General features: G+C 35.6%; 2 protein-coding genes across 2 annotated transcripts; one reads left to right on the forward strand and one right to left on the reverse strand.

Annotated features, from left to right (window-relative positions):
* Positions 1-6562: 6562 nt before the first annotated feature.
* LOC128556625 (achaete-scute homolog 3-like) lies at positions 6563-7195 on the reverse strand. The gene has a single exon (XM_053542188.1). It carries the CDS (start codon positions 7193-7195, stop codon positions 6563-6565), a length of 633 nt encoding a protein of 210 aa, XP_053398163.1.
* A 6208-nt stretch (positions 7196-13403) lies between these two features.
* Positions 13404-24800, forward strand: LOC123551659 (uncharacterized). The gene is made up of 18 exons (XM_045340738.2): positions 13404-13497; positions 13639-13810; positions 15078-15226; positions 15811-15909; positions 16575-16731; positions 16997-17198; positions 17762-17817; positions 18178-18315; positions 18930-19101; positions 20334-20444; positions 20754-20969; positions 21338-21563; positions 21737-21966; positions 22164-22254; positions 22485-22613; positions 23222-23308; positions 23947-24126; positions 24653-24800. Exons 1-18 carry the CDS (start codon positions 13467-13469, stop codon positions 24736-24738), a joined length of 2532 nt encoding a protein of 843 aa, XP_045196673.2. The 5' UTR covers positions 13404-13466; the 3' UTR covers positions 24739-24800.
* Positions 24801-24817: the final 17 nt, after the last annotated feature.

Consider the following 24817-nt stretch of genomic DNA (forward strand, 5'->3'; position numbering starts at 1 on the left):
CCGCTTTTACCACGCTTTAGCTCTGACATAGCTTTAAATACTTCATCTACAGTGAATAATCTGTCAAGTTGTTCAATATCATTTCCATCACCATTGTTAAACAAGTCATTCTCAACATCTTCATTGCTAAAATTGTCATCATCAGAGTAGATATGCTTAAAATGATTAAAAAATTCTTCAGAACTAATATTGTTATTCTGTACTTTGCTAGCTTTAAGTTTACGTACCTCTTTCCAAAATTGTTGGGGTTGGGACGTAGCTAGATTGTGCAAATTACTTCTTTGATTGGTCTTATAACTAGCACGGGCTTTGCGCTTGGAAGAACGGTAAATGCGACGTTTTTCAAGTAATACATTTCTGTTATGATCACATTTATTTTTCCGATAAGCTGCCTTGGCTGAACGAAATTCACGTCTAGCCGATACGCATTCTTGCGTAAACCACTTACTCTTAACTTTTCTTTTATTTTTAGATTTGTTTATGTTTACAGACCTACCAAAAACACTGTAGGCATTTTTATATAAAATGTCAGCAAACTGGTCTATACCTGTATTAACATCAATACTTGTTGATAAAATATCATTTACAATAGATTCTAAATTACCAAAATCTGAGTGAATCAATGTTTTGTATTCAGGACTTTTTTCATTATTCCAGAATATTTTATCAATAAATTTATCATCTACATGTGACTGTGATACAGATTTCTTGACACACAAATCAATTTGTATAGGTACATGATGTGAGCATGTATACAAATCATGAACAACGAAATCGTTAATGTATTGAAAGAAATCATGAGACATAAGTGCATAATCAATCACACTACAACCGCTAGATGACATAAATGTGTAACTACCGACCCCGGCGTCATCACCAATACGCCCGTTTACAATTTTCAAGTCGGCGCATAAACATATATCTAATAGTTTATTACCAGAGTTATTAACAGTTTTGTCCATCGTAAATCGGGTAGGAATGTTATAACATACATTATCACAATCATCTTTTTCTAATGAAGGAATGTATTTGTTATAATCATGTGTATTTTGTAACGTGTCCGACCGTTCGCCACATCTAGCATTTAAATCTCCAATAACTGACACTTTACCATATTCTTGATATTTTCTAATATTACTTTCTAACAATTCATAGAAACCAATTTCATGATTTAAATAATAAACAGAGTTACTAGGTGGTATATAAACAAAGCAGATATACAAGTCATCATCAAATCCGAAAAAGTTTTTACATAGTTTCACCCAAATAAACCCAGAACTGTCCATCTCAAGTACTGAAATACCTCTATTTAGGCTGTCTTTATAAAATAAGCAAATTCCACCGTGCCCTCTATTAGATTTTAAACTCTCAGGTCTAGGTAAAGAAATAGATTTATATCCGTTTAGTGTAAAATTAACGGTACTTTTTTGCCATGTTTCGCTTACAAATATGATGTCAAAATTTAGGACAAAATTTAAAAAGTCTTCATCATCTATACTTGAGTTTAATCCTTCAATATTCCATGAAACAATGCTTAAACTGTCACACTTTTCTCCACCCCCCTATGCTGCATTGTTACCCATATATTGAACATTGTTGATAAACAGCTTATCCCTGACTAGAACAGCTCGTTTGCCTTCTTTTCTGGCTTGAATCATCACTGGAATGAGTTCATTGCGTCGATCCTTTATTTCCTGTGGGTACTGTTCCGACACGTTATAGTCTGTGAACTGTAATTTTACATGTTTTAGCGCACTTTTGATAAGCATTTTAGAGTCGGTGTCAAATTTCACTACAATTGGTCTAATTTTACCTGGAATATGCCTACCGATTCTATGTGCCCTGATAATACGAATTTTAGATGCTGGGTTAGTAAGGTGCAATACTTTCTCGCAGAAAGTAAACACCTTATTAGCACAATTTTCTGTGAAAGGACTGGCACTATCAGTTCCTCTGGAATCGGAAACAGGCACATCGTGAGCAATCTCGTGTACAAGTTGTACGCCGTCCTCTGGTTTACTCGAATCTACGGGTCCGGAATCCATGGGAGCTGACACAGCATCGGCCGATTAAATATGATAAAAAACCTGTTCAAATACCAACATATATCAATTTACAGAAAGAGCTGAATACGGTCTGCGTATCACATGAATAAGGGTGTGATTAGAGTTTTCTATGTAGAGAAGTGCCTTCCAGACCGCTACTGTAATTATTTGTCGTAGAATAAAACAAAACAAAATTGCACATCTAGGAAACCTTTGTGAACATTTTAAAGAGAACCGTTTAAATTGTTGTTAAGTGTGGTGCTTGGTTTTGCTATTTGCAAAATAATAGATAGATGATAGAATGACACGATTTATAAACCTCATATACTTCTTGTCTTACTACAATTAGCTGACAATCATTTTTCGGCGAACGCCGTCTAAATTCGTTTTCGTTACCTATGCCACGTGACTTCAGTTTGGAAATCAAACTACTTGATAACGCATTATAGACAATTTATCAAAATGGAAGATTTATGCAACACTCTGCCTGATTGGACGAGAGTGTCAATTTCTTTCACTCTGTTGATTGTGCTACGCTGAGTGAAATGTAGACAAAGCGTTTATCCTAAACGACGCTGTTCACAGTTTTAAAGCTAACTTTGGCTCAGTACATTTAGCAAGAATATTGATATATCTAAAAAATGTTAAGTAAGTTTAATAAATATGATAAAAACCTGTTCAAATACCAACATATATCAAACTGAAGAAAGAGCTGAATACGGTCTGCGTATCACATGAATAAGGGTGTGATAAGAGTCTTTTATGTAGAGAAGTGCTTCTTAAAAGATTTTCCTTGTTACAATTGTTGTCTGTATATGAAAAGGTTTCTTGCTTTTGTGACTTATTCAGATTGCATATTAAAATGAGTACTTGTTTGCTTTAATATATTTGTTATAAATTATTTAACTGATTTATTATATATCAATATTTTTTTCTTTAGTATGGTATGCAAATATTGAACTCAGTTGAAGTCTGTTTTATTATATATATGCTATATAATGACTGAATCTCATTACACTGAAATGAAGGTACGCTGCATACAGTTTATCTATGTGATATGACTACGGTCAAACTTTGCTTATGGAACAGAAATATTGTATTTGAAATAATTACAATTGCATGTTTTGCTTGACCTTCACTTTTTTATAGGTGTGACGTCATTGTCCAAAGATTCATGAATTGCGGAAATGCATTTGTTAAAGCGGGAACAGTTGGCATATTTTAGAAATAAATAAAAATAATAAATAAAAAAATCCTTTGATTGATTTTTTCTCATGTATTCTAATCAAACTTGATTTGTAGCATCTTTATTAGGCCCGCAGCCAACTTTGTTCAGCTGGGACATTTAACCCCTTTAAGGGGCTGCTAGAGCTAAAACTAGAAATGCCTTTATACAGCGTCTCATGAACAGCTTGGTGGATCTTTGTCATACTTGGTCTGGAGCATCATTATAAGGTCCTCTTCCAAATTTATTCATATAGGAACTTGGGCCCTATTAGGGACCACTACAGCTAAAAGTAGATATGCCTTTCTTCGCATTAACCACTAAAATATAATGGATTTTTATCAAACTCGATGTGTAACAATATCGTAAGGTCTCCTGCTATTTTGTTACAAATGGGGGATAGGGACCAATTTAGCTAAAAATATAAACACGTTTAATGACCTCTTCTCACGAACCGCTTCGTGAATCTTCATTAAACTACTGCTGTAATTATTCGTCTAAGGATAAACGAAACAAAATTGCAACCCTACGAAACCTTTGCGAAAAATTAAAAGAGAACCATTTAAATTGTTGAAGTGCGGTGTTTAGTTTTGCAATTTGAAAAATGTTAGAGGAAAGATGAATGTTAGATGAAAAATTGATAAACTTCTTTCCTTATTACAATTCGCCGGCCATCATTTTTAAAGATATTTCTTGTTAAAGATTGTTCTTGTTTTTCACTCTCCTGATTTTGTAACGCTAAGTGAAATGTCAGACAAGGAGTGTTTAATGACGATGCGGATCGGTTCACAGTTTTAAAGCTACGCTTCGCTCAGTATATTTAGTAAGAATATTGATATATCTAAAATGATAAGTAAGTTTAATAAATGTAATAGAAACCTGTTCAAATACCAATATGTATCAATTTACAGGGAGAGCTGAATACGGTCTGCGTATCACATGAACGATGTAACTCATTGCAGACTTGGAGCGGTCTTCTGCGCATGAATGAGGGTGTGATTAGCCGATCGATTAATGGCTTCTAGGTAGAGAAGTGACTTCAAGACCACTGCTGTAATTATTCGACATAGAAAAAAAACGGAAACAATATTGCACCGTTACGAGACCTTTGTGAAAAATTAAAAGAGAACCATTTAAATTGTTTAAGTATTATGTTTAGTTTTGCTATTTTCAAAATGTTAGATAGATGATAGAATAACACAAATGATATGAAAACCTCATAAACTTCTTGTCCTAATACAATTCGCTGACCATCTTTTTTAAAGATATTTCTTGTTATGCCTATTTCTCTCCCTGTGAGTCCAAAGAAAGCATAGAACACCAGACACACTTTGCAATAGACGTAAAATGGAATAATTTAAAAGTTTGATATCCTTTCATGATAAGTCTTAAGGTAGCGATAATAATATGTGCTCACAGTTCTTATTTCAGAGGAAAGAACTCATCATTTTCCGTATTGTATGATTTTAGACAAAAATATATAAAGATCATCCCGCAATCAAGTGACGATAATACCTCGTACTGGATTCTAGCATTTTTTTTAAATCGGAAGTTGGGGTCATTTTTTAAAAGACGTTAATAGCCTAGGGGAAAACCTACATAAAAATACATACGGTATACGAAGCATATTAAAAAGATACAGGGAAATCAGTGTGACTCTGCTGGGCATCGTCTGCGAAAAAGAAAACATAATCATGTGTTTACAGCTTCTAAATTTATTTATTTGACACCCAACTGTTACTGCTAAAACAGCTGACTGATGCTTAATGTTGTAATTGTGAAATATAAATAAAACATGAAAATGCACATTGTTATTCACGCGATAGTATACATGTTAAAAATTTGATTATAAAACGAATATCTCAATGTTCCTTAGTTACAAAAGGATGCAAGGAAAATTTCGTACCAGTTGGAAATTAAATTAAATGTTGATATTTTGACATATAACTGCTACAAAAATTCAGCAGATCATTAAACATTGTTTGTACATGCGCAAATACTTATAATGTTAGATGAATTAACCTTAAGCCTGCTGGTGGCAAGTGATTCTGCTTTTGCGACCATTGCAGATCAAGATCTGCCTGCACGGACGTACAGGGCCCTCCATGGCCGAGTGGTTAATGTCGCTGACTTCAGATCACTTGCCCCTCACTGATGTGGGTTCGAGCCTCACTCGGGGCGTTGAATTCTTCATGCGGGGAAGCCATCAAGCTGGCTTACGGAAGTTTGGTGGTTCTACCCAGGTGCCCGCCAGGTATCACATATTCATCTGAACTTAACCAGTAATACAACCCAGAACATGATCATATGCATTTTATAGAGAATAGTATTGGACCTTCTCGTTGTCGAATTGAATTGAACAAGAACAAAACTGTTTACAAAACTTCTTTACATCCTTCATATAATTTCATTGTTCAATGATGAAATGTAAATAATTTGCTGAATCCAAATTCACTAACATGAGTACATGTATATGCTGTTGCAATATACTTATTTCTTTATAGTTTTTTTACATAAAGTAAAAGGACAAATGAGCCTCGCCATCATACTGAGAAATTTTCCTCACTTATCAGGGGAAGGAAGTGTGCAAATACTACGATTTAAGTCAATTTCGCTGTTAGCGTTTTGTCCCCTTGTGAGCAAAAAGCGATAGCGCTACGATAACTCTTATCTCAGACGGTGATCAAGTAACAAGACATCATCTCTTACATGCTTGATTGTCTATATACATTCAGTTAATATAAATGAATAGCATTTTTTATTCGAAATGTGAATGTTGTGACTGATGTTTTTCTTTAAACAAAAAATTTTAACAATTTTCAGTGCTTTACACTTTTTCGCACCTAATACGAAAGTGCTTCATTAGAAATTTATTCGTTTTATAGATTTATAGATTTCTAATCTGAAATTTTAATCCAACAAAAGTATTTAAACTGTACGAGAGGAAAACATTTCAATACAAGATAGCGGATTCTTCAGACTGTATGACAAGCGGATAGATCTATCAAGTTTTCCAAATTTATTCAATAATTTCATTGCACATCTTTTAATAATATCATGCATTGGTATTCAAACAAATCCGCGCAGTCTGGTCAGGATCCATGCTGTTCGCTAACGGTTTTTTTTTAAATTGAAATAGGTTTTGAAAGCAAACAGCATGGATCCTGACCAGACTGCGCGAATGCGCAGGCTGGTCTGGATCCGTGCTGGTCGCAAAGCCACTATGTTGGTTTTCTCGTGGCGCGACTCAAATGTTTATGTACTGGAGTGAAAACATCCAAAATCTTTATTTTTAGATGCATTCTCCATCAGAGAGAATGTCTGCAGAATCTGAAGAAATATATGACGTCTCAGTTTCACTGTCTGTGTCTCCAGGTATCGTACCTTGCGAAAACATGTCATTATTTTCAGCTTCAGGGTCATCTATTTGAGGAATCGATTCCGTTGAATACTCACACCTGATTCTGTCTTCAACGTTTCTTGAGTCCTCTTCTTCGCCTAAGAGCGTCTGTAAATACTTGATGTATCGTATGGCACCACGAAGCGTTTCAACCTTGCTGATTCGCTTATCTTTATTTTTGATAGGTAAATGTTCTTTAAGCCTTATATATCCTTCATTCACATTTCTTACGCGTTCTCTCTCGCGTTCATTGCGTCGTCTGATGCAGGTAGAGTCAAAAAGACTTGATCCAAACGGCACCGGAAGTGGAATCATGCAGTACGGCGAAAATGGGTCTACTTTAAGAGCAGAATTAATCTTGTTTTTAATACTGTCAGTTTTTATGGATGTACATGTATCCTGGATTTGTTGGAAGCCGGCGGTTTGTTTTTCATCACGTGGTATTCCAAGCTCTTTGCACGAGGGAGACGAGATTTTCCCAGCAATAATATATTCACATTGCCCCGAGCCTTCTCCGATAAACATTTCCTGCCCTCTGAAAGTTGAAAATGAATTTGATGTTTTATCAATTTATACATATTTGTAACATATATATGTGGTACTTACTATATTCCAAGCCCGTATATATCAACATACTAACATAAAATATTCCATTTCCAACTGTTAGCAGTAAATTCATTTCATTCAAATTTTACTTGACTGAAGAAACCACTTTCATGTACAATTTTATCACAAAATATGTTAATTCAACAACAACTAAGAAAATTTCACATTTGAAGGTCTTTGTTCAATTTTCATTTCAATTAACGTTCCTTGTCGTTTTTCCTTACAGAAAAAATGTACTGGAACGGCATCAAAGTGAAAACGAAAAGTATATGAATGAAAAATAATGAACTTATACCAGTATGGATTTAATCTTGAGTTTCTCCTGTAAAATGCATGTAGTAGAATTAATCTGGATTTGTTTCCCTAGTGTTAACATATGCGTCCAGACAAATGCAGAACGGGCTTTATTAAAATGCGTTTAAAATGATTTCCTTTTTAGCATTTCAGTCAACATTATTTTCTTCCATCTAAACATTTATCCCTTATTTGTGAAGTATCTGCATTCTCACCATGTAACAATAGGGATGATATATATGTACTAATTCTTTGATCTTTGAAGGTACCTTTAGCCGTATCTCAATCTATTTTTAACGTATTTTTTAAAGGAAATCCTCATTTTCTTCAATTAAGTTGATGGGTCTATACTAACACAGAAAGTTCTTTTAAGAAGATCAGCAAAAATGCAGCCGGAACTGAATGTTATACAATAATCTCACCCAAATATATGTTTTAAGTGAAAAAATATTCAATCAAAATTGAATTAAAAATTGTTTAATAATGGCCTACATCTTGCAGTGAAAGAGCATTTTTGAAAAAAAAAATCAAAAATAATTTGGAGATGAAACCATTCTAACAATACCGTAAGTTTATATGTAAACCACTTACCCGAAATTGCCGACATGTGCCAAATATCCGCAGATTTTGAAAATAGATCTTTTTTCCGATTCTAAATCTATCTTTATATTTTGTCTGACGTCACATATCCATCCTCTGAATCAAAATTCAACGAAAAATGTGTATTCTATCGACTTTTAGAGTAATAAGTCATGCATTTTCAGACTCGGCTCGTGTCAAATAATCTTATTAAATCTTATTAGAAACGAAATACATTAGTGATAAAACGTATTTAACGTATTTAATCTTGTCAAATTCCTTAGACAAATATAAGAGGGTTTTGCGACCATTTACAGTTAGCCGTTGAAAGCTTCTTTTAGAAAAAAGCTGTAACGTAATGCGGAAAATGCTCTTACTGAAACGAAAATCTGAAAATGCCTAATTGCAGTGTTTTAAAAAATAAATGGAGGGAGGGACCTTTTCTGTTGTCAAGAGCAACGACATCGCAGATGGAAGTTACAGATTTTGATCAACAATTACAGATACAATTTACAAGATACTATTACAATAGTGATAAACAGGAAATATTTATCGTAGGATTCTTTCAAGTTTTTGTCGGTGCTGGAAAAACTTGGTAATTTATGAATGAATGCGTATTAAATATTAGTGCTTGAAAGAAAAGCATACATTTTACTTTATTTCTTCTATTTAGGGATACGGCATGCAAGAAAAAGAATCTGTCACTAGCTGAGGGTACCTGTTTTGCGGTAACTCGGCAGAGCCTTGTTACCGCCTAAACAGTTACCCTCGATCCAGATATTTCCATCCGCACTTTCTACCAGTGAAAGATTCTTTTGGAGATCTGTTTGAATCATATGCCTTTAAAGTGAATACCTAAAATATGCTCATCAGTTAGTGAAAATAACCTGTCATATACCAACCTCTTTCAATGCCAACTGAAATCTTGAAATGAGGGTCTTTAGGCAATTTCAGTCTGTCTTAGATACATTTCTGTTTGAATCCTTCAATATTTGTCTTACTGTCCGTACATATCAAGTTGATTTATTTTTTATCCAAAATGTGATACAAATCTCTTCCAAGACAGGCAGGCAGTTACAAATTGCAACTAGTTTTATAATGTCTATGTTTTAACAAATATTTGTATTTGATAATGTGCCGCGGATTACTTTAAATGAAAATATTATTCCGGTACATTTATCTACAATAGGCTTTAAGGTAAGTATGATCAATTAAGATTCGATTAACATTTCAATAGGTTTAAATATAGGTAATTGTTGTCTTTATTTTGTACTCTGCTTTTGCGACATTAGCAATCTTTAAACTAATAGGACTATTATTACTGTCGGCATTTTTGATTTATTTTCATGTTTATATTTTAATATATCACAGCTGTTATACATGCATAGCGTATCGCTATAACACGAGAATGTAACTACATGTAAATATGCAGCTTTCTTGTGATAGCCTTTTTATCACAGCCCGAATATATAGAAGAAAAAAATCTAAGTCTCGAATCTTGAAAAATAGTTCTGATGTAGTCACAGCCTCCGTCCGGGGATGGGGGATGTGTGTGTGGGGGGGAGGGGGAGGCTTAAAATCGAGACTGGGCAGCTGACACCTTCTCAAAAATTACGACAATTTTATTTGTATACCGTTCCTTCATTAAGGCTCATGTGTAGAACTGTTGAAAAATATTGTGTTTGGAATAAGTAGATAATTTCTTTAAAATACCGCTATCATTGTTTGAAAATATGACGTATATAGTTTATATTTTTAGAATTTGAGGTATTTCAAACATATGCATGAATTTATAGGCCTCCGTGGGCCAGGTGTTTATAGAATTATATGTAATATTTGCATGCCATGAATATCCTACCACTTTAGATTTCATACAGTTTGCCGGGTTTTAGTGATGAATGTGGCCAGTCTATCCCTCTGATCCATGACACTCCGTGCAAAGCATGGTTGCACATTCATTCCGTGCAAAGCATGGTTGTAAATTATCTAAATACATGTACACTGCTGACTAGCGTACAAGTTAAACCAACTTTCAGTCAAATCGAGTCTGCAATATTTACTATTTGTTTTGTCCTCGTTGGCATTAATCATGTTACAATCTAAATATTTTATGATTTTGTACCAATTGCAAATTAGCTCAGTGGTAAAGCATGTAAACAAATCTTTTACCGTGTGGGTTCGAAACTCACCATCGACATTATTTTTTTTCTCGTAAACATTTAGATTCCTTCATGAACTATGTGACAACACAACAGAGAAGTATCATAAGCCGATATGGCAGGTTAGAAAAGTTTACCATTATATCAAAGATGATATTGACTAAATGCATGCATTTAAGCCATGCAAATAATAAACATACTGTTGTTTTATATAAAGGCATACATACAAATACAAACCATCAAAGAAAGAAACAAAAATATGGGAATGAAAATGAAAACGAAAAGAAAAAACACATACACACACACACACACACACACACACACACAAAGACAAAACATGAAAAAAACTCACGTAGATTCGACCCAACAAAATGATTACGCGCAAGACCAAGACCCCTAGCTCCAAGATCAAGTTTACACTTAGAAGTCAAATGAAAGGTTAAAAGGGTATGTTTCATATCCGGTTCGTAACTCTGTCATTAATCAAGAAATTTCGAAATTAATTAGCAGAAATATTCCCCGATAACGAGAAAACGTGTCGTGCATAACAACCAGACCTCTAGCTCCACGATCGATGTCACATTTAGAGGTTAACGGTTTACATGGTGTGTTTCTTGTCAGTTCCATACCTATTTTGTCGATGAAGACATTTTAAAATTACATGGCATAAACGTTCCCTATATTAAAATGACGTGTCAGACGCAAGTCCAAAATCTCTAGTTTCAAAGTCAAAGTCAAACTTAGATTAAAAAGCTAACATTTATGTTTCTTGTCCAGTCAATAACTCTGCCATCATCAAACATTATTTGTCACAATTTTCCCTATGATGAGTTAGTGTGTCATGTTCAAGACCCAGACCCTAGCTCTAAGGTCAAGGTTACCTTCGGAGAAATTTTTTCTCTTGTCGAAAAATTAGTCATACCATAACTATTCTGGCATATTTTACGCATCGAACTGTAGCATTCTTGGACAAACCTCGGGGGCGTTTGTCACTAATAGTGCCATCTCTTGTTTGAGCTTCAATTCTAACTTTGAGAGTTATATATATTTGTACTTATCCCTTTAAAATGTCAAGGTCAGTAGTGACTATTGTCAAGTTACCTTAAAGACACACTACTAACTAACTGTAACCTTTTGTATTTCCATAATGCTGTCTGACTAAAGTACATCTCCTATTACGCTATACTTAGGATCTGAAGACGTGCTATTGATAGCCTCGTTCTGACGACCACTCCGTTAGCCAGGCAGAAGGCTTACTTACTACATTTTGTAAGAATAAAAAATCTGTAAGCGACTGGTCCCGGATTCGAGTCCCTTAATCTTTGACATTCGAACAAATCGTCCCATTGGTTAAAATAAAAAAATAGAATTGCGAAAATAAAAAATAGCAATTCTGGAAATCAAAAATGTACAGAAGACGATTAAGAATGGGTCATTCTCGGATCTTCGTTTAGAAGATCAAGTACTTCAGTCAGATTGTTCCATAATTGTAATTATACATTTTTGTACAGAGAAATGAGAAATAACAAGTGTCTAATTACAGTTTGACAGTAACAGATATTATTCAATTAATTTAGTAGTATGCACGGTACTTCATGTATTAAGGTGAGTTTAGATCACACTGTTTCTATATACAGTGTAAGATAGTTATTATTCTATTCTTTTTTATAAAACTATACTGAGAAGAGAATGACTGAGTAAGTTTGCAGATGAAGTTATGAAAAACCAGACTGAGCTTGTCCACCTGTCATCTTGTAGAATAGTTGTATGATACCAGTATTACCAGAATTATTTGCACAAAGTTCATGTGGGAGGAAAAGTAGAACACTAGGTATTGGTGGGTCTTTAACTCTTCTAACTTGTTAAATACCGATGGATAAAAATAAATGCTATAGCCTATAATTAACGGTCAATGCGAATACGTTAATGTTACACACCGATAGCCACACGAAAACTACATGCAGATATAGACTTACCACAGTTCTCTACTGCGAAAATCTAAAGTGGTAATTTTGACCGGGAATTCACGGCATGGGTTTGGTTTTAACTGTTTATTGTACAACATATGTCACTATATCATATATAGTGCGTGTTTCTCAAGTCTTATGGCGCGTGCACGTCTCAAGAAGGCATAGACTATCGGGTGAAATAGAAACAAGATGTTGGAGTGGAGCAGCTGATGTCGAAAAGTGAAAAGTGTATCAAATAGGAAATGACCATCAATGGCGACTTGCAGTGATAAGATATCACAGTTCTGTGAAAAGTCAACGAGACACTTAATTCTTAATGACACACGTACAGTTGTTAAGAATTGTCACTGACCTTCCAGACACATATAGAGTCTCCCTGGCGGACATCTGCTTCTAAATTTAGATTCGTGACCTGATCAACATCACAGATCTGAAGTAGCCGTTCTACGCATGTCAGAAAATCACCAGGCAAATATTCATCAACACTCCCCCTTATGCTATATTGAACCTAACTGAACTCGAGTTAAATGCAAAGGAGTGCTTCAGTTACCATCAAGATATCTACTCTTGAAAAATTGTCTTATGATAACATCTTTATACAAAAACTCCAGAAGCAAGAGTGTGTAGTTCATACGCATTCGTCAAAGGAAAACACTATCATGACTATGGTAGCCCAAATATTAAGCCATTCCGTGTAACGTCCTTAATGATTTCACCCTAATATCACGGCCACTAACCCCGTCTAATATTTATATTTTTATGACACGGGATTAGCCTTTGTAACACAGTCAAGTGTCACATGGATATTGTATCTTGCTTTTAATTTCTAGCAAAAACAATGATTTAATCGTTTATATTCTGGTTGTCTTCTTTAAACGTTTTACATTTCCTCCGGGGTTTCACAATAACTTTATCCCAAAACGAGTGAAAATTGGCGCTTTTTCGTTAAATACCAATAGCATATAGCTCCAGACGACATGTTATTTGCAAACATGTTGCAAAATTTAGAAAAAAGACAAACACGATTTTTTAATTGTAAAAAGGCATACGAATGGCCGCTAAGGTCTTCACATATTGCTAATAGATCTAGTACTTGTGTACTTAAAGTGGCACCGAAGGTCAATAGCTTATCTTATCTCAAGGACACCGAATTTCGATGCAAAATATTCGCGATAGCACCTACCAAACATGGGATTGCTAATGCAAAGCTTTTGTTCTGGTGAGTTTAGCAACAACTTCTTTACAGTTCGACTTGTTTTCTTGTATATTTTAATACTTCTGTTTTGTGGCTATATGTTGCAGGCAGTGCCTACTTCTTGACTATTTGTATCAACAGACTTTTTGTTATGTTTTCTTCTAGTGCTTATTGTTACACTCTTGGTTCAATGTGTACAATGTGCAGTCGAGATATTCAAGAATACTGGGATGGAGGACCCGGATATTGAAGGGGTGTATGGTCATGCTTGGGGTTACACTGCGCAGCGGGTGTCACAAAGCCACACTGGATCATACTCTGTCAAACTGTCGGGCAGGTAAGACTTGAACAGGTTAATGTTGTGCATGAGCTATTTTTTAAGTAATTGCTGAAAGGTGTCATTAGGATATCAGCTTTGTGCCGACAAATATGCACTAATTCTGCAGCAGAAATATCGCGCGACTTTATGGATACAATATTATTCTGATATAATCGAGTGCACATTTCACGATGCAAAGTTGATGACGTTTTTGTTACATATAAATCTACATATATTAATTAAAGGATAACGCAGTTACAAACATTAACATGATGTCATGCACCCTTTATGAAATTCAAACTTATAATGTATCGAGAAATATACAAGAGTTCTACGGCGGAAATGATTGTGCGACTTTAGGAGGGCTATACTTTCCCACGAAACGGAAATGATTGTGCAACTTTAGGAGCTCTATACTTTTCCGCAAAATGGAAATGACTGTGCGACTTTAGGAGGGCTATAAATTCCCACCAAACGGAAATGACTGTGCGACTTTAGGAGCGCTATACTTTTCCGCAAAATGGAAATGACTGTGCGACTTTAGGAGGGCTATACTTTTCCGCAAAATGGAAATGACTGTGCGACTTTAGGAGGGCTATACTTTTCCGCAAAATGGAAATGACTGTGCGACTTTAGGAGGGCTATACATTCCCACGAAACGGAAATGACTGTGCGACTTTAGGAGGGCTATACTTTTCCGCAAAATGAATATGACTGTGCGACTTTAGGAGGGCTATACATTCCCACGAAACGGAAATGACTGTGCGACTTTAGGAGGGTTATACTTTTCGCAAAATGGAAATGACTGTGCGACTTTAGGAGGGCTATACTTTTCCGCAAAATGGAAATGACTGTGCGACTTTAGGAGGGCTATACTTTCCCACGAAACGGAAATGACTGTGCGACTTTAGGAGGGCTATACATTCCCATGAAACGGAAATGACTGTGCGACTTTAGGAGGGCTATACTTTTCCGCAAAATGGAAATGACTGTGCGACTTTAGGAGGTCTATACTTTTCCGCAAAATGGAAATGACTGTGCGACTTTAGGAGGGCTATACTTTTCCGAAAAACAGAAATGATTGTGCGACCTCAGGAGCGCTATAGTTTTCCACGAAAGTATTTGAGAAAGTGCTGTGGAGTGAGCTTATTAGGGACTGTACAAGATACTTCTTTTATAACAGCCTCTTTCATATCGAAATTACTTCCTTCACAACTACGTGAACATCAGAAAAACATGACACTTTTTTTCAAGTTGCCCTCAGCATATAAATTAACATTTGCAGGACGGCCTCGTGGATGGGTATCGGACAGTCTGTAACATTAAAACAGAATACAGCTTATTCCATACACGCCTACATTAAACAACTAAATAACAACACCAAGTTATGGCAACAGTATCGTTTTTCAGCGAAGTACCAGTGGTCAGCAAACGGTTGGTCTTTAAGGCATCTTTCATTCTTGATCAAAATGCCATATAGATATTTGATATCAGATATTACGTAAACGCAATACATGTTTTGCAGTGTACGACGTGAAATATATGTGATATTTTCACAGTAAAATTATTTTTCGCTGGTAAGAAAACATAAAATAGGTAAATTTATTCAAAATCAGAAATATTGTTTTACGTGTAAAATCGGAATATCTTTCACTTATAAAAAGACCTACATTTTCACTCATGGCTCTGCCACTCGGGAAAATATTTCATCTGTGTTCACTCGTGAAGGATATGTCAAAACAAAAATCTATATTTATCCCGCCAGCTAGGGACTTTAAAAATAGCATATTGTTTATTAATTAGTATACAATATACCAGGATTACGATTGGCTTTGCTTTTTTGTCAGATATTGGACTGTAATAATAAAAAAAATTTCAATCTACATGTATATGACATGTTAATACCAGTGTTACAGGTTTTTATTCATGTCCTTCTACAACAAACATGTTTACAGGTTTATAAAATATCCTGTTACTAGTATGACTTACGATTTCTACAACGTTCATGAAATTTTCAGCCAGCGACCACCGATACATTGACTACGCCCAGCATTCATTCGGAACTGTTCAAGATGGCTGGTTCAAGCTTGGAGGTGACTTTATAACACCTTCTAAATGCAAGTATTTATTTTACTACTAGTATTTCTACTGCTTTCAAATTGAAAAAAAACTGACTGCTTTCAATGTTTTTACAAAAAGTGAATCTTACACTTATTTTGATGTTCACTTGAATCAATGTTAAGGTCGTTGGTAATTTATGCTTATCTCACACTCTTTTTGAAACCTTCTAGTTTTACTCGTTTGGAATTTGTGTTTCTATACTATAATACTACACCACCTTTTCATGATTAACACGTTCTACGGCGCTTTACATAACACAAAGGCAGCCACTCAAGACGCCAAGTTCGTCCTCTACTACTACAGACACAGAGCGATCTGACCAGAGGGACAGGGAGAGCCCCGGAACAGAGCGAGAGAGAAATCCATATCTAAATAAACAGTCTGGTTCCTCAACGTACCCGGTGTAAAACACCGATACACGCAAAGCCGTCTTTCCTGGGAAGGACCATACTGAGAAATTTTCAGTGCCTGGACTGGGATTCGAACCCCGATCCTCTGGATTTACAGTCCAGCGTATTACCACTAGTCCACCTGTCCACCTATTTCTGTTGTTTGAGTCTTGTAAATATATACATATAAATATAAACGTCTAAAATGCAAACTTCATGTTCGTTCTGTAAATAAATGGCATTAATTTGTGTTGAAAAAATCTGACTTACAGCTTGGAACAGCTTGAGACTGTACATTCAAGGACCGGATCCTCACATAGATTTTCTAGTGGACGATATGTCCTTGCAAGAAATAGCAGACGACCCGATCTGGAACGCAACCGCACAACAGAGGATCGAACAAATAAGAAAAACCAACTTTCAGATCAGGCAAATAGTTAATTAGTCATCAAGAATATATGTAATTTATGATATTTCAACGAAATAAGTAAGGTTTTTTAGTTTGACAAGTAAGTGAAAGTGTTATGGAGGCCCCAAAAGAACACCCTGTATATCTTTAAAATGAAACTGCTCAGTGATCAGAACTATACAGTAAAACTGACTCTTGAGAAATTAGCTATTGACGTTTCATATACAGAATAAAACGCATTTAACTGTTAGCGCGAAAATATTTCATTTGCAAATGTTGTTTCAGCGTCACAACAGACGATAATCTTGACCCTCATCACGTCGAGCTCGAGATTTCACTGAAGAAACACGAGTTTGCCTTTGGTTCTGTTGTAGCAGACAATTTTTTTCTGAATCCAGAATATAAGGCATACCAGAATTTATTCTATGAGTTTTTCAACTGGGCAACAGTTGGAAGCTACAAGTGGAAGTACAATCAAGGAACTCGGGTAACATCTAAGATTTATTGTTGGTCATATATATGGCATGACGGTGACCGCCAGTTGGCTTAAAGGCTTGACACGAAGGCAGGAAAGTCAACTGTGACAGATTTAGAAGATCTGCCACATCGTCTGGTTCGGTATGACTGCTAATCCGAGGACCTGCTTGTCCGAATTGAAATGTGACGTCATATTTATGCATTGTTTAGTTCATTTTTTGGTTAGGATTTAGTGATTTTAACATTCATACTATTGGCCCTTCGTATACCATTTGATCTTCAGACCGATCAACTGACTGTAACCGATAGGACCGATAGCTAATGTCCCTTTTTAGTTTCAATAAAAATCTCTGGCAATTAATTAAAAATTTGTCATTTTACACTTTGAATACTATTTTAGGAACCTCTGAAGTCCTAAAATTAGCGCTGAAGTATAATTTTAGAAACGAAATTTACATTGTAAGGGCCTATAGTTTCTTATTGTGATTCATAATTCCTAATTTCAAAAATATTGAACTATATGACGAAAATTACTTACATTTGAATTTTAATAACCCCTTCTTATTGTTTCAGGAGCATCCGAATTACGACAGGTCTGTAAACATTACAAATGAGCTACTGAGACAAGGGTAAATGTCGAAATCAAGATTCATATCGTTAAGATGTATTCCTTTAGTCACATTTTTATAAATTTTATTCACGTGAACAGAACACGTACTATGTCGAAGCTGCCTCTGTGTTCGCATGAATAATAACTACTTTTGAACATCAGAATAACTGAATGTGCAACAGTTCCTAATAAAGCTGTTCAAAATAGCACACGCCTGTACCTGAGTAATAGTATAACACTTTAAAAAAAGGATATATAAGATTTTCACAAAAATAGATATTATAGATAATACAAAATTGAATTGCCAAATTAACCTGTCATGCATACGCATTATTATGTTTCAATGCACGTGCTGTCATATATTTTTGCTTTTCTACAGTTTACACGTGCGGGGTCACAACATGTTCTGGGGAATTAAATCAACCACACCAACCTGGGTGTACAGTCTGACAGCAGACGAGCTCAAATCCACCATACAAGAAAGGATCAACTTTATGACCAATATTACTATGGGGAAGTACGTTTTATAGATATTTTGGAACAATAACTTGTGCCACATGGTTAACGGTTATATGCATGTTCAAAGTTCTGTGTGTTTAGTGCTTGACATGACTTCAAGTTTTGGATATACAACATGGTCAAGGTTCTGTGTATTAAGTGCTTGCCATCTGCAAGCTTAAGCCGTAGATAGGGGAGCGTGAACGGTCTTGCCATTTTCATTACCGCTCTTGAACAAACTCAGTCAAACCGTGTCTGCTATTATTCTGCTTGGCTACATTCTATATTTTCAAAGGATCTTCTTACAGATTTTATAGGATATTTAACATGGTCAAAGTTATGTGTGTTTAAGTGTTTGTTATCTGAGATATTTTCCATCTTGGACTCTTTCCTAAACTTCTGGTTTAAAAAAAGGGGCCAATCTGATTCATGTGGAGTGACAGGTTTTTGAAGGATTCAGTACTTACGTTATATTTTATATGCTTTTACGACTACCTTTGGTTTTGTACAGCTTACTGTCTATTTTTTACAAATAAAATTCACGTCCTTGTTTTATTTTACCGGTTCCGCTCTCGATTTATTGCCTTGATTAGAGCATTTTGCATGTGTCTTTAATTGTATTTCTGTATTCAGGCTAGACCATTGGGACGTTAACAACGAGTTATTGCACGGACAGCTGTATGAAGAGGTGACACGTGACCCTACCTACACACAGGAAATCTTCAGAGCTGTGCATGCACGTGATCCGAAACCAAAACTCTTCCTCAATGACTATAATGTTGTAGCAGGAGGTGCCGTAACTGATGTAAATACTGAGTAATGAATATGAGATGAAGTCCATTGAAATTTAAAGTATTTGACCCGTAATGACACTCGGCAATTTCCGCAATTCGGCATTCAGGCCTAACTAAACTAAAGGAACCAGCGTGGGAGCCATCTGTTCTAGTCGCGTAATGGCTGCCAGGTATTTGAACACTAATTTTTCACTTGGCATGGCAACAGAGGTCTAAATTGAGGCTAGTTGTTGTTTAAATTTCATTGTGGATGTATTGTTGACATTTTGGTAGGAAAAATGCGAGAGCAGGTTGCATTTGGTGAAGTCAAGCTCAATTTTAGTATGAGTAGTACTTCCAGGTCACAGCAGTGTGATTTTGATCTCAGTTTACAGTAAGTAAATGTGACCAGAGAAATCTCTCTTAGAAGATACATGACCCCTACTTTTCTCTTCATTTTATATCAGTTTTATCATAACTCTTTAAAATGAGGTAAGGATTTGTTCTCTGAAATAGGTCTAGCTATGTTTGGTAGCTCTTTGAAAAAGGTCAGTTTTATATAGAATATATAGGGGAAACTATTTAGGCTATTGTGACCTTCACGTTTTTTCCCCATGAAAACCAGAGAATGCCGAAATCACATACGGAGAATAGGCATACAGACATTAAATAGGAAAAATGGCGCGGAAAAAAATGGTAGGTCGCATAGTGGCGGATATAAACTGGGTATGAAGTCCTCAGTTTTTTTGCTCTGTAGAGCTATTTTCCTTATTTTCTTTGCATTTTTTGTTAAAATCACATGACAGATCTATGCTCGACATGTGGGTAGCATTTTCAAAATGAAATAACAACATGACAGAATTTTTCATGGAAACTTAGATCATACACCACCACTACAATTTCGGGTCCCATGTTTTTTTTAACTTATTTTGCAGTTTGTGTGTTTGACTGAAAATATTTTTCTTGCATCAAACATGACCCCCACTTTTCTTTTGATTTTTATTTAGCACTGACACTATTTTTCAAGAAAATATAAATTACAGACATTTAAAATGAGTCCTGGTGTGTGCTGCGGCCATTGGAAATATGTCAACTTTATATAGAATAAAGAAGAACAGCTATATATATTTAGTGTGTTGTAACCAATACGTAGTTTGCCAGCTGTCATTACGGGTTGCTACCTTAACAAAAGAAATTATTTCCTTTAGACCTCTACATTTCAGAACTAAGTTCGCAATGAATACAAATTTGTTTTATGTTACAGGATTATGTGAACCAGGGAAACGCATTTAAAGCTGCTAACTGTGGTCTATATGGTCTCGGAGTACAAGGTCATTTTGCTGCATATGTAGAACCAAATCCAGCTTTGATAAAGGTAAAGTCGTTTTCATGGATCGTTCGCTAGTTTTTCGTCAAAACACATTAAACTTAAATAGTGACAGAATTTAAACTGGGCATTTATGGGAATTTCCTAGATAATCTGGGAGAATTAAGTCATGAAGACGCAAGATCTACCATACCAAAAGTCCATGATTTTCCTAATAATTTTCAGTTGAACTTCAATTGGTCTCAGTTCTTTATTTTTGATTGACTATTGAATTTTTTTGAGCATAAAGATTTTAGTTCCAATCTTATTCGTTCAATCATTTAGCTGTGAATATTGTTTATTAATGTTTTATTTTAGTACCGCCTAGATAAACTAGCTACAACTGGGCTTCCAATGTGGATCACAGAACTTACCTTGGCAAACGCAGACGAAAATATCCGTGCAGACTGGTTCGAGACAGCATTGACTGTGTTCTTCAGCTACCCATCAATAGAAGGGATCATTCTCTGGGGCTTCTGGGATCACAGCATAGGGTCTTTAGATGGGGCTCTAGTCAACGGAAACTACTATCACGTTAATACATTTATTTATGTTTTGGCGTTTAACTTCTTACCTCATCATGGGCGGACACGTGGATAGAACCTTTCATTAGCCACTTGATGGTCTAATCACATGAAATAACCCTACACCCCAGGCGCGGTGCTGAAGGCAAGTGATTCAAAGTTGAGCGACCTTAACCATGGAGACCCTTTTTGATAAACTTCAATCCTTCATCATCCATTTGTGTTTTCCTGGGTTAAAACCGACATGTCTTGATTACTTTTCTTTTGTTATGTGGGTACTGTATATCGAACAAATGCGGGTTTACGTATTTCAGCAGGGACACCCTAGAAAATAGGTTTGTTTCAGACATTCAAGACGGCATTTTGTTCAATTTTCAGATAAATGCTGCGGGCAAACGGTATCTTGAGCTAGTCAAGAGTCGATGGAGTACAAACATAAAAACCTCATTGACTTCAAAAACTTCTCAGTTCAATTTCCGTGGATTCTATGGAGATTATGATGTGATTGTACGCTACCGCGGCAAACCAATTCAAAGGGAACATTTTACCTTGTACAAAACTGAACAAAATAAAATCATCACCATCCACATTGATGGAACTACAGGTGAGTAAGTTGTCATAATGTTGCAAAACTTTTATGTATCATTCATGATATAGAAATGAGAACGATAGAAATATTAGAAAACGCTTGAAATATGACGTGCAAATTGATTCAGTACAAGCTGTATTATGATGAGGTTACCCTGCTGCTTATACATGTATATCAATATTTTGCAGACGAAATTACTCTGCCTACATCCCGGCCGACATTTGCCCCAGTCAGCCATATTCATCACGTGACCCACGATCATACTCAAACGCTTGGACATGCCTCAGTGAATTCCGGAACAAGTCACCTGACCTGTACGACGATGTACTCGGGTCTTTCCGCCGTTGGTGACGACAAGTCTACTGATGTTATGTGTAGTTCAGGAGAAATCATGACAGGCTGTTCCAGCATAACTAAGGTAAATACAGACCAGAGAAAGGCGTACCGCTCGAAAATTTGTAATATGATATGCAGAAACTTGGAAATCTTATACATAACACTCGACATACCTAATACTCTGGCCATATTTCAACCTAAAGCATAGAAAAATGTCATTGTATTGTTTCTATTATCAAACATAAAACTGGGTATATTAAGTGTTTCTTTTTATTTAAGGATGGCCAAAGTTTCCGAGATGGAGAATATTTCTGGCTCAAAGGCGGTTCTCCAGTTTGCCGTGCAGTAAATGGGTATCGGTCCGCCGCACGTGAGTATGAGTCTCCCATTGTAATTCTATAGAACCTGTCAAATCTGTTACTCAAAATTAAACAAACTTAAAATCTATGTTGAAATATAGATTCTTTTCTCCTATTTTCTTTTAAAATGTCTTATATTTGTCTTGTGGAAAATACAGAAATTCATTTAATACAGAAGATCTATAGAACCCTTCAAAATATTTTACTAAACAGCAGTCTTATTACTCCATATTTGATGCAGCTGTTCAGGCGATAGCGCGCTGTTGCAGCAAGACTGGACTCCAGTGTACATATATGAAGGCAGGACCTTCTGGCCATAGAAAGGAGGATCAGATCGAAGTCACGTGTCCTGCAAATACCATCGCTATGGGTACGTCCCCTATATCTAGACACTATCTTACTTTAAAAAAAAAAGGCAGTTTATGAGCCTGGTCGAATATATCAAGTTAAACGCTTTCCTGAGATTTTGCTCTATATTTAATGGCAAAAATCCATTTTTGAATTCATTTGCCCTTTCACACTCGTTATATTGAAGTTGGTTTAAAACACAAGAGGACTAGCAAGCGTCGCTCCGAGTCTGTCTTACGCGAAGGTTACAGACCGCAATTGTTTCACCATAGACTTCCATTATAACATTATGGCAGGATGACCTTCCATAAATCGAACACATCGCGTGAACGATATGAACCCTGTTTACATCGTTGGCATTGCGAAAAATCTTTTTTGATGAACTTTTTCAATACACATCAAATGAAGAAATATTGTCAAACTGTTAAATCACATAAAACGGTAAGATTTTGAAAAACAATTACATGTACTTCTGTGGTTTGTTTACATTACTGACCAATCAGACCTGACTAAAATACATTATTCCCAGGCATATGATTACACTTATGCCAGTAAGTTTTTAATCGGTGGTCTCTGACCTTAATTTAGTGTCAGTTAACTTAATATAAATTTATCTTGCAACTATTGCAGGCTGCACATCATATACCTACTATGCCAGCATGGACGGTGCGTACGCCACTGCCTCATCATGTATTGCTCAAAATGATGGAATTAATGGTGAGCTGAAACATATTTCTTTATTTAAGGCACTGACCTCCAGATCGTAGGACAACAGAAGTTTTTAGATACTCAGAAAATTATTGCTATATTTCTTAAGAATGCTTTAAAACTTATAGTTACTGACAGTTTATATACATACTTGGGAAATTATTGCTATATTTCCTTCTTAAGAAGGTTTTGAAACTTAGTTACTGACAGATTATTTATGTTATGGAAACACATGCGAATTATTTGTTTATACTATTTTTCCATTCAAAATTGAAAAGTGTTTGTAACGGGATACCGGATGTAAACTGCCTTAATTATAAAGGTCGTTGGAAAAGTTTATTATTGCCGAGGCGGTGCAGGTTCGATTAGCGACTCGGGCGTGTTTTTTTCTTCTTGGTTTAGCATTTTTAAGATAGCATAGAAATAAAAACTCATGTTTCAAGTTTCATTATGTGACCAAACTTCAGTTTTAAAGAAAGATCTTTTTTAGCCTAAATCTGGAGTCAAATTCCTTAAAGATCCGATTAAAAAAATATATATTATAGGATTAAATTCAGGGTTTTATGTTACATGCAGGGTTGCATTAGATTTATCTATGTTTATTTCATGTCTCGGTAAAGGTCTTCATTATTGATTATATTTTATAGACGTATTCACCTATGGAGCGTGTTGCACGGCACCCTCTTTAACATGTCACGTGAGAAAATCAACCAATGGTGGACTCCGTCAAGGAGATACAGCAAGCGCTGCGTGCCTTAAAGGAGAAACATTGGTTGGTTGCTCTGTTTACTCCGAGGACGGCAATACAGCTGGAGCTCAACCTCAAAGTATGTATTTCCATATGAAATGATAATGAAATCAATTGTTCTTGCGTTAAAATTTCAAATGTACAACCTGTCTATCTTTGCCGATCTTTGATGGGTGCGACTCTTTTCCATAGGCCACCGAGTTACTGCGGCCACTGTAGGTTTAGTCAGTATATCAAAATGTCATAATTTAGTGGTGCAAAGTCTGGACTATGGCCGGCAAAACCATAGAAAGTCCGTGTACCTATTCATATAGTTACTGTGAAATTATGTAATGTCAGTATGCATTTTTGCCGTTACACAAGGTAATAATTCTGTTAAATGTGGAAAAAATAAATAATGACGATTAGTACTTTAGATCTATAAAAGAAACTGAAATCATATTTAAATTTTTCACAGCTAATTAAAAAAATAATCTAGAAACAGACCGCTTGAACTTAATGTAGAAAAAAAAGTCGAAAAGTGTATTGAATGGAACTGATTTCGCTGATAAAAAGCAAATGTTATTCATGTGTTTAACCAACTCTTTCAATTTCTCCTATTTCAGACAATAATACGTGTGTTGCTGTGAATGGTAGGGACAGATTTCCAGGCGAACAAACTGCTGTCGCCGTTGCCGTTTGTTGTTCGTAATTTACTTACATTGTAATTGGTTAGATGCAAGAGTTATGTAAATAAATTTCTTTTAATTCTTATGAAGTATTCAATGTAT

The sequence above is a fragment of the Mercenaria mercenaria genome, chromosome 4 (genome assembly GCF_021730395.1).
Source record: "Mercenaria mercenaria strain notata chromosome 4, MADL_Memer_1, whole genome shotgun sequence".
Classification (NCBI taxonomy): domain Eukaryota; kingdom Metazoa; phylum Mollusca; class Bivalvia; order Venerida; family Veneridae; genus Mercenaria; species Mercenaria mercenaria.

What these genes read in the sequence shown, in the direction of transcription:
- LOC128556625 (XM_053542188.1), bottom strand. Translation starts at nt 7,195, where the DNA reads ATGTTTATCGGAGAAGGCTCGGGGCAATGTGAATATATTATTGCTGGG.
- LOC123551659 (XM_045340738.2), top strand. Translation starts at nt 13,467, where the DNA reads ATGGGATTGCTAATGCAAAGCTTTTGTTCTG. An exon ending in CTTTATAACACCTTCTAAAT is followed by an intron (nt 15,910 to 16,574) that starts GCAAGTATTTAT and finishes TCTGACTTACAG; the next exon opens with CTTGGAACAGCTTGAGACTG. An exon ending in ACCAATATTACTATGGGGAA is followed by an intron (nt 18,316 to 18,929) that starts GTACGTTTTATA and finishes TTCTGTATTCAG; the next exon opens with GCTAGACCATTGGGACGTTA.